This window comes from Berkeleyomyces rouxiae (assembly GCF_048999995.1).
Source record: "Berkeleyomyces rouxiae strain 22BRR77 chromosome Unknown BrBRR77_ptg000005l, whole genome shotgun sequence".
In the NCBI taxonomy this organism is placed as follows: Eukaryota; Fungi; Ascomycota; class Sordariomycetes; order Microascales; family Ceratocystidaceae; genus Berkeleyomyces; species Berkeleyomyces rouxiae.
The window spans coordinates 1-10,355 of NW_027396495.1; the positions used below are offsets into that span (position 1 = coordinate 1).

Genomic DNA, 10,355 nt, shown 5'->3' on the forward strand with positions numbered 1-10,355 from the left:
CAAACTAAACCCTAAAACCCTAAAACCCTAAACCCTAAAACCCTAAAACCCTAAACCCTAAAACCCTAAAACCCTAAAACCCTAAAACCCTAAAACCCTAAAACCCTAACCAAACCCAAAACCCTAAAACCCTAAAACCCTAAAACCCTAAAACCCTAAAACCCTAAAACCCTAAAACCCTAAAACCCTAAAACCCTAAAACCCTAAACCCTAAAACCCTAAAACCCCTAAAACCCTAAAACCCTAAAACCCAAACCCTAAAACCCTAAAACCCTAAAACCCTACTAAAAAACCCCTAAACCCTAAAACCCTAAAACCCTAAAACCCTAAACCCTAAAACCCTTAAAACCCTAAAACCCTAAAACCCTAAAACCCTAAAACCCTAAAACCCTAAAACCCTAAAACCCTAAAACCCTAAAACCCTAAAACCCTAAAACCCTAAAACCCTAAAACCCTAAAACCCTAAAACCCTAAAACCCTAAAACCCTAAAACCCTAAAACCCTAAAACCCTAAAACCCTAAAACCCTAAAACCCTAAAACCCTAAAACCCTAAAACCCTAAAACCCTAAAACCCTAAAACCCTAAAACCCTAAAACCCTAAAACCCTAAAACCCTAAAACCCTAAAACCCTAAAACCCTAAAACCCTAAAACCCTAAAACCCTAAAACCCTAAAACCCTAAAACCCTAAAACCCTAAAACCCTAAAACCCTAAAACCCTAAAACCCTAAAACCCTAAAACCCTAAAACCCTAAAACCCTAAAACCCTAAAACCCTAAAACCCTAAAACCCTAAAACCCTAAAACCCTAAAACCCTAAAACCCTAAAACCCTAAAACCCTAAAACCCTAAAACCCTAAAACCCTAAAACCCTAAAACCCTAAAACCCTAAAACCCTAAAACCCTAAAACCCTAAAACCCTAAAACCCTAAAACCCTAAAACCCTAAAACCCTAAAACCCTAAAACCCTAAAACCCTAAAACCCTAAAACCCTAAAACCCTAAAACCCTAAAACCCTAAAACCCTAAAACCCTAAAACCCTAAAACTAACCCTAACGAACTAACGATAACGACTAACGAACTAACGATAAAACCCTAACGAACGACTCTCTGGGGTTGGCTGGTACTCTATCTTTCTCCAAACGGGCCAAGGCTTTATTGATATCTTCGATTGAAGCTGCAAAAACCCGCAGCTTATCTCTCTTGGCGGCGCGGAAGAAGGTGCTCGCTCTGTTTATTCGTACCATGGTAGAGCGGAAGGTATGGTTTGTCGTCGCCTTTCCTCGAGCGACAATGCCGGATTTAAATCTAACTGTGTCGGCTTCACAGTCTATCCTTGCCCCTTGTTTCTTGAGCCATGGGTATCCGATCAGGATGTCTTCGGCTAATTTTGGTACTACCCACGCCACATGTTTTTCTATGTGGCCCGATATGTCAATTTTAAACACGGCTAGTCGGTCAACCGTGACGGTACTCTTTGAATTAAATGGTACCAGCGTTCTGGGACGCGAACTGAAAAGCGTATCAAGTTTCCATTTCTTTACAAGGTCACTGCTGATCATAGAGGGGGAAGCGCTACCGGTGTCAATCAATGCAATCACGGGACAAGTGTTGTTGATCACTGCATCTAATTGAATTGATGTGTTGGTAATAGATCTATTCAACTCTTCCCATTCCTTCACAGCAGCCTTGTCGTCTTTGAAAACCTGCTTGGGCCTCTGACCACGACTTGGGGCAGAGGCGATCAGTTTCCCGAGTCCTCCTCGGCGGTCTCGTAATATTCTTCGCCCTCTTCTTCGAGTACAGGAGGAGGGAGGTTCGTGGCTGCGCGAACACTCTGTTGTACCGGGGGGCGGGCACGCTCGAATGGGCAGTTAGGGGACATGTGGCCACCAGCGCCACAACGGAGGCACAGTCCTCTGGCTCTTCGTGACTGGAGTTCTTCCTTGGAGACCCACTTGGCACGACGGGGGGCACTGTTATGGGTGGGCGCCCAGTCCATGGCATCAGGGGAGTGTTGTGCCGGGACATTGCGGAACTGGGACGTCCGGGCAGGGTTCCTCGGAGGGTGGGCATGCCGACACTCGTCGAGTTTTTGCCAGGCATTAAGCACCTGTTGTGCGTATTGTTCGTAGGTTGGGGGGTCTGGGAAACCAGCCAGGGCAGACATCACTTGCCCGGGGAGGGTGCGCCTCAGATTCATTATGCGCTCTTCGTGGCTCAGTCTATAGCAGCCAGCGATCTGCATCAACCGACTGACCCGAGCCAAATGTTCCGGAGCAGAGGCACCTCGGCATTTGAGGGTGTGCAGCTCCAAGAGTGCACGACGGGAAGCTGAGGTGTCCTCGAAGCAGCTGTCCAAGAATTCCAGGAACTTATCCACGTTCTCCAACGATGGATCGCGGCTCATGCGGGCAATGTAGGTCTGTGCCTGGAGCAAGGCATTGTCGGCTAACAGACCGTAACAGTGCAGAATGAACCCTCCTGCGCCGTTGAAGTGACTGTGGTCGTAGCGGTACTTCATCTCCACGTATGACCGGTACGTTGGGTAGAGATCAGGCCGCGTATGGTCATAACGGACCGGGCGGAGGTCGGAGGAGGTGTTTCGCACAACCACTGGGGTCGCGGGGGCGGAGTTGGGGAGTCCCTGCATTTCGTTATTGTGAGCCATTGTTGCTTCGTGGAAAACCTCTGGCTCACCGGGGACTTCTGGTAGTATGCTGTCTTCTCGGAAGCTGTGGTGGAAGGAAGAATCGTCGTCAGAGGGTGCAAAATAGTTTGGGGCCATAGGGTTTGGCCGCTGTGGATATTCAAATGGCAAAGTAAAAGAAAAGTAAAAATATATCTCGATCCCTCGTCGGGTCGGCGGTAAAGTAAAAAAAAAAGGAAAGATAAGAGTGACTTAAGGAAAAATAAAAAAAAAAAAAAAAAGGAAAAGGGAAAGGGGGGTTTGAGAATTCGAGATGATGTTAAGGTGTGATTACGCTAAGCTGGATCTTCACAGAAAGGGACACAGAGGGACAAAGATCTCGAATTGAAGAACAAAACTAAACTCTCTAAATGGTGTAGAAACAATGCGACTATTTATCCTGTTGGAAAGGGAGGCAACCGACGATCGGCGGCGACGACAACTAGTTCCTCTAGGAAGTGCCGTTAGTCTTGGTTCTGGTCTGGCATTAGTTTTGCCGTACCAGCGCCGGACTAGTCCTTCGAGGATACGCCGTTAGTGTTGGTGTCGGGCTTCCGTCGGTCCTTAAGGGTGCAACCCCAACAGGCCCTATCCGTAATATTTTGTTAAGCTTCATTTAAAGACTCACACATTCTTCCAACTCTTTGTTATTCTTTAGCACACCTTATTCTTCTTTTCGTTCCGGCTCTCGACTACGGCCGATATCCCGTCTTCCTATGATCATACTAGCGCTGCTGTTGTTACACAACCTTCTTCGTCCGCTAGTCATAACTCGGCTCTTTCTGGTTCTTAGTTGATTCCATTTCTCAATCTACTTCTCTTCTTCTGTGGACAGTCAGTTGATGGCACTGTCTCTGTCCCAGCTCCTTTAATTTCGTTGAAGCACTTTGTTCCTCTAGGCTAATGTCGTCTCAAGCTTTGCGTTCCACTGCAAGCAATGAGAACCGGCGGGCTCACCGCACTACCGCTGAGCAGGTTCTCGATCCTGTTGATCAGGATGACCTACGGCTAGAACAAGTGCACAAGCGATATCCCGAATGCAGTTCGGACAGTTATTATGATTTGCGTCCGGTGTTCTTGCGGGATGGTGTACCTTCAACCACCTCTTGTCAAGACGCAGGTCATGCTGTTAATCTTGTCTCGACTGCCGAACATATCAATACTCTTCCGTCTGATGATGCACATCTAAATTTGCAACTTGTCAAGCAAAACCTGGATGGCATGCTCACACGTGGCTTCATTGCCCCTACTTCTTCAGTGTTGGCTTCTCCGATTCTTTGTCCTCGGGAACCAGGCAGTGTACGATCTTCTGTTGATTTACGGGCGGTCAACTACCTTATTTTATAAGCTGTTCATTTGGTCCCGCATCAACCAGTCGTTACAACTTGCCACATCTGAACGGGGGTTTCCAGAAAGCCATGTCTACCAGCTATGCACCTTTTGGCTTGCAGCAATGATGTTGCCAACTCCCAGATTACTTTGAGTTACAACATGGTACCTGAGTGTATAAAGTGTTGTTGTTGAGTTTACTCACACACCTGCCATTGTGCCAAAGCATGTTATTGAGTTCTTGTGGGATTTCTTGGACAGTTTATGTCTGTTTTTAGACCTCTGTGTCTGTATTTCTTGGCCTTTGTCTTGCCTAATTGTTTTGACTCCTGTTGGGTCTATTTATATGATATCAGCAGCTAGTGTCTGTTCTTTGCTGAGCTCGTTGGTTCTACGAACAGCTCGTGTCTGTTCTTTGGGTTGACACCTCTTAATGCCTCTTCCTTGTGACACCGTGTGTCCATCGGCGACTGTTTTTTTTGTGTCTCTTCTTTGACCACTATGGTGCTTGCGTTTGACCCCTGCTGGGTTATAATTGCCGACAGCTCGTGTCTGTCCGGGTATTGATAGTTTATATCTACTCGCTTTGCTGACAGCCCGTGTCTGTCTGGGTATTGACAGTTGCTGTCTACTCGCTTTGTTAACAGCTCGCTTCTGTCCCACTTCTTGACAGTTATGTCTAGTCTTCGTGCCACAGTTGTGTCTAATGCGTTAGGCCACTGTTCGGACTATTTTCTTTCGGCTGTTGTTGTGTCTACTTACGACCACTATACGTCTACTTCTTGTGACATGTTCTGTGTCCTCTACTTTGGACAGCTCTCTTGCCTGTTACTTTCTTCGACTCTGTTACGTCTACTTGCGACTACTCTATGTCTCCTTTCTGCGACCTCTTTGTGTCTTCACTTGGGCCTACTCTCTGCCTCTCTCTTTTGGACAATATCTTGTTGTTTTTCTTCTCGTTAAAAGAAACACGATGTCCCTCTTCGAAGTCCTGCCTATGGTGGTGCAGGCCAGTCTTGTATCTTGTGCTGAAATACTGCCAAGTTTGACAAGCTGACTTTACCAATTTCTTGTTTTCCCCTTTCACCAATACTCTTTACGGATCCTGCACGTCTTTGTTTCCATGCTGTCTGTTGTCATATACCAATTACCCGATCGATGATGAGTCCCCATTACACATGTTAGTCTATTCTCCCACAACCGGAATCGTGTTCGTTTACATCCATCGAACCATGTCCCAGGGGGTTCTTAGCTATTGTGGAGGCGATTATGTCGCGGCGATTGATGATTGTGCCAACTGAGTAGCCACTCTGGTGTACACTTGTTACCAGAACTTGGTAGTTCTCAGGGGACCTTCTGCATCTTGCAGGCAACAGATTTATGGGCTATGGAACTGAGCGATTGTTGTTTGTTATAACCTACAGGCCTGGCTCTTACTTCTATGACCAATGCCATAACTAGGGAGGACAACAAGGTTGAAAAACCTTTGCCTTTGCGGGTACTGAGCTGCGTTCTCAACTTATTCCCACTTAAGATCCTTGGTGCTGCCCCTCGGTTGATGAGGTTGCCTTTCGTTATTCCCATTCTTTTTTACCTTCCTCTTGTCTGTGGACACGAGGCCCTTACGAAGTTGTCGTTGCACTTCAAGGCCTTGTTTTATGTTGATCAGATGTACAAGCTTTCATGCTAGGGATTCCGTTGATCCCCTATACGTCACGATGTTGTTGGTGCATCGAGATCTACAATTCTTGCCTGCGGAGTCATGCTGTGTCTAGACCCGTATGGTTGGCTTATTCCTTCTGTTCCGATTCTGCAAAGCCCGGTGGACTTCCGTGTCCCTAGATGCCCGGCTTCCTTTTGCGAATTCTCCGACTTGATTCTAGTCTAGGATGTGGCGATCTTAGTACTGCTGTGGAAATCAGTCATTTAAAAGGAGCATACTGTCATGAATAGCCATTCTTGCCATTGCCATTGCATAGGGTTATGCCTGGCACCTTACCCCGCTTCCGTTGTGTCACGCTAATGTTCCAAGGACGTATGATGATACGGTTATACCACTTGGTGGTCTGTGTAACCTTGAGGTGTCACTCCGGTTTATCTACTCGGGTGTGGCCGGCTTGCACACTATAGATCATCGCTATTAGGTAACTCGGTACTCTGCAGTTGATGCAGCTTATTCTGAGTTGACTGCTATTCTCGTTCCTTTTGTGTCAACAGCGTTTGAGCGTGGGGCCCACACCTGTTAGGCCGATATCGCTGTAACGCGACATATCGTTGCCTGGGTGTCTTGAGGGATTTTCAGTTCTGCTGCTGCCGTGTTGGTTTATCTCGTGAACTAACATCCGGTTTGATAGTAGCGTCTGGTAACGTTGAGTTACGTATGTCCCCACTTTCGGTTATCTGTGATTTGGTTCTAGCTTGGGAAGATCTCTGTTGTCAGAATCTGCAACGCCTTAAATAGCGTTGCCTTCTGCCCTGTGTGATCAGGTTAACTCTTGCTCCCCAAGCTTAACAATCACATACACCCCTTTTGCCATTCTTCTTTGTATACTAGTTTATAGTATCACTTCTTCGATAGTACCTTCTTCTTTAGTACTATATCTTTAATTATCACTTGTTTCTTGATAGCCTTCATTGCATCAGTACCTTCTGTCGTCTTCGTTACCTCAGTGTTCCTGTGATTGTTTATTCCCTTCCGTGTGTTATAAGATCAATTAGTTGAGTGTGCCTCTTTACCTCAAACCGACCATACGACCTAGGGAGTTCTATCCTCTCCTCCCGGCCGTATATCCGCGCAGGCCTGACTGTCCACCTCTGGAACCTATCATTGTCCTGAGTCGTTGGCTTTCTAGAACCCTAATGGTTTCCTTGGGCCCTATCCGTAATACCTATAGAGTACTTGCTTGTGGATGTAGCAGGCATAAGTAACTATTATACTCTTGCAAATACTTTTTCCATGACACAGGAGAACCAATATATTGATCTACCACAGGGGCGGCTCGCAGCAGTCACGGCAAACATCAACTTCTAACTACAACTTCGCCGGTCCATGTTGCAGAAGGCAGGGCACAGATCGCCTGTTCGGTTTTATGCAGACCTGTCAATCCCCGCCACAGTCAATGCTGACAAAACCCCACGACGCATGAGTGGCAAGTGCGTATAGCGAACGAGTTGAAGATACTCATACTCGTACTTGTATGTGTGGATGTTTCCATCCAATAGCCAACTATTCGTATAGTTGATTAAATCCAAACAGAATCACACATGCCTGTAAAGTCGTGTAGTTGATTAGCTGCAACTAAAGAACTAGCTGATCAACCTTTCCGCACCCTGTCTTCCGGTCAGGTCAGGTCCGTTTTCAAGTAACTCCGGCGCCCGTTCACTATATTTAAGCCAAGCTGCTAAATGTCACATTAGCAATGCCATACGTCGCATCAAACGCCTCACCATATGTTTGCCTGTTACCAGCCAGGGCAGGCTTACCGCCTGGGGACGGCATTCTGGGAGAATCAATGTGACTCTGTGTAGCATCGGCAATATCATATTACAGCCTGCTCCGTGTTGATCGTAGTTTGCCTTGGCATACAGATCTAATACACTCTCCACTGAAACATTGCGAAATCCATCCCCTGCTTAATGCCTTCTGGGGAGCAGCACGACATAAATAAAGACGGTCGTGCCTTTCATACCTCTTCGTTTTCTTTCGCCAGTCTTTCAACTTCTCAATTGCTTGATGTAATTTTGCTCTTTGCTTCACCACCCTACCATTCATTCGATTGCTTGATGCAATCCTGTCTTTCGTTTCGCCCACCTGTCGTTCATTTAGCTGCTTGATGCAATCTTGCCTTTTATTTCACCACCTTGTCGCTTTCTATAGTTATCACATAACCAACCAAACCAACCACATCCAACCACTACAATGCAATTCAAAACAAACGTCTTTCTCACCATGCTTTCGGTGCTCAACCTTGCCACGGCAACCCCTATCGCCTTGGCTCAGAACACTAATGAAGGCGCCGACTCTTGTCCCACTGAGCCGTTGAGCGAGGCTACTTGGACCAAACTCAAAGTTGATGATTTCCTCAAGTCTACTGGACCGAAGCTCACTACCAAAAATGTGCAAGGCTTCGCTTCTTCATTGGGGGCCCCCAACTTTTTCTGGTGCGTACTTGGACTCACCTCGTGGGGATGTAACCTTTTTGAATGCTATGGCTTAACTAACAAACATGCCATTAGTGGACTTGACAAGTTTTGCAACGCTGGGCAACCTTGCTTGCCAGTGGACCTTCCTGGATGGTAAGCCTGTTCGTGATGTATTCACATCACAAACTCTACGGCGATATATAAGTCTTTGGTCTTTGAGGTCTTCAACTAACTAATTCTAACAGGTACGCACTGGTTGCGGTCCAGAACTACAACAGCTACATGAACTCTCTTAATACGGCTATCTCGTTCGCCGCTAGCATCATGTCATTGGAGATGCCTGCTGTCATCAACGACTTCTGGCCCTCGCCTCCTGATGATTCTACCCCCTTCCAAGAGTTGACCTCCATGATCACACTTGCCTTGAGCGTTGTCCCATTCACCGGGCCACTGAAAAGTGTCTCCTCCGCGCCCAAGGGTGTTACCGGTTTTCTAGAGAGCCAAGTGCAGACCCCAAAAACACCGAATCTCTTTGTTAAATGGAGTGAGCTTGGCACGAGCATAGCAAGTGCTGTCAAGGACTATCAATCCTCTATTTCGACGTCTCTTCAGAATACCCTCGATGCTGCGATTGACGATCCAACCTCGGGTATCAATTCTGTGCTGGCTGGTGGTGGATTTTTGGGAGTATCCCAAAACTTCACGCAAACAGACATGCAGACGGCCATCACTGATAGCCTAAAACTTCGCTCTATTGCTCTCGCACTACAAGGGCGAAAGGCCTTCATTTATAGAAGCTCTGGCGGCTGCTTCAACTCCAACAACGATGCGTCCAAGTTTTGTGCTACCGTCAATGGTGTTGAGACACAATTTGCTCTCCGAATGGGCGATGAGGAACAGCAAGAACTCGCTGGAAAGATTATCAATACCTATGGAATCTCCAAGGAAATATTTTTGCAGGGTCCCTCGACTTGCTTCGATCAACACAAAGTGCAGCTCTATACCCCTGAAATGTTGCCTGTTGACTCCAAGGCTCCTTGCATCTTTAACCTCCCAGTATGCACATTTGACAGCGCCACTTTCCCAGGGCGCACTATCGTGGAGAACTGCAAGCTACAGGGGATTGATGTATAAGCTTCAATGTGTAATTGTAAGATTGTTTAAATCAAAGACCAGCTAAGGTCATTATACTTTGGATTGTGGAGTTTCTTTCAGTACTTTGATTGTGAGGACTTACTGAAGTCCTTTACGGAAGAAGTTTGATTCCGGAACGTCAGACAATATCAATAGATTACAGAAGTAAGTGCGCGCAAAGATCTGTGGTAGAAAGTATTGCTCTTGTATTCAATAGAGAGGAAGATGAAGACTGTTGTCCAGAAGGAAAAACTAGCTACAAATGACATAGGAAACACTGAACCTTTTATGTTCATGGAGAGTTGTGCTTCTCCGGAGCAAGTAGAAAGAGTTCTGATCTTTCGGAGCTTGTGCAAGTGGTAGATGTTCAGCTTGTTACCCGGAATCTTGACGTCAGTGTTAGGACCCATGATCCAAACGGCCGACTGACCTCTACTCCAAACGTTCGAGTTCAAGTGACCGATTGTTTTGGGTATAGTGCTTTGGGGACATTCGTCAGGTGCTTCATTCAGCTCATCCTTCAAGGGTCGCGAATCCTTTAGGGTTGACTGGATGCACCAACAATTGTGCATGGCGCACAAACAATATAAAAGGACAGTAGTGACTTAACGAAACTTGATTTCCTTTAGAACTCAAGTTGAAGTTTGCGTTTTGAGAGATACCTATCTTGATATACGTTTGTTCTACACATTCCATCTTTAATATATTTCCTATTGTGAGATTATTCTCCAAACTCATTCCTAACATACATTACCACATTATACTATGTTGGTTATGTGTCCGAGACCACGTGACCGGGTAACCCTGAGCGCCTCGCAACAGTTTCTGTATGCATGGTTTTAGATTTTGGTTTTTGCTTCTGTTATGTAATTTTTCTAGTACTAGAAATAGTCCCCTGTCGTATGTCGAGAATCCCTCGCGAGTAGGCAGGTAAAATAAAGGCTCTCATGATCTGGTGTTGTGCTATTAAAGGGTTACAGCATAGTGTTATCAACCGGCATCCAATTCAGCAATAGGGCACACAGAAAAAGTGTTGCAAATTCCTAGATAGGCCTGCTTCAT

At 46.2% G+C, this 10,355-nt stretch overlaps 2 protein-coding genes across 2 annotated transcripts; one reads left to right on the forward strand and one right to left on the reverse strand.

Annotated features, from left to right (window-relative positions):
• Positions 1 to 1,742: 1,742 nt before the first annotated feature.
• On the reverse strand, positions 1,743 to 2,786 carry BROUX77_005124 (uncharacterized protein; the record flags this gene model as incomplete). Its single annotated transcript, XM_073749963.1, has 1 exon — positions 1,743 to 2,786. One exon carries the CDS (start codon positions 2,784 to 2,786, stop codon positions 1,743 to 1,745), a length of 1,044 nt encoding a protein of 347 aa, XP_073604010.1.
• A 5,149-nt stretch (positions 2,787 to 7,935) lies between these two features.
• Positions 7,936 to 9,293, forward strand: BROUX77_005125 (uncharacterized protein; the record flags this gene model as incomplete). Its single annotated transcript, XM_073749964.1, has 3 exons — positions 7,936 to 8,177; positions 8,253 to 8,312; positions 8,405 to 9,293. The coding sequence occupies 3 exons, from the start codon at positions 7,936 to 7,938 to the stop codon at positions 9,291 to 9,293; spliced, it is 1,191 nt and encodes a 396-aa protein (XP_073604011.1).
• Between the last annotated feature and the right edge of the window lie 1,062 nt (positions 9,294 to 10,355).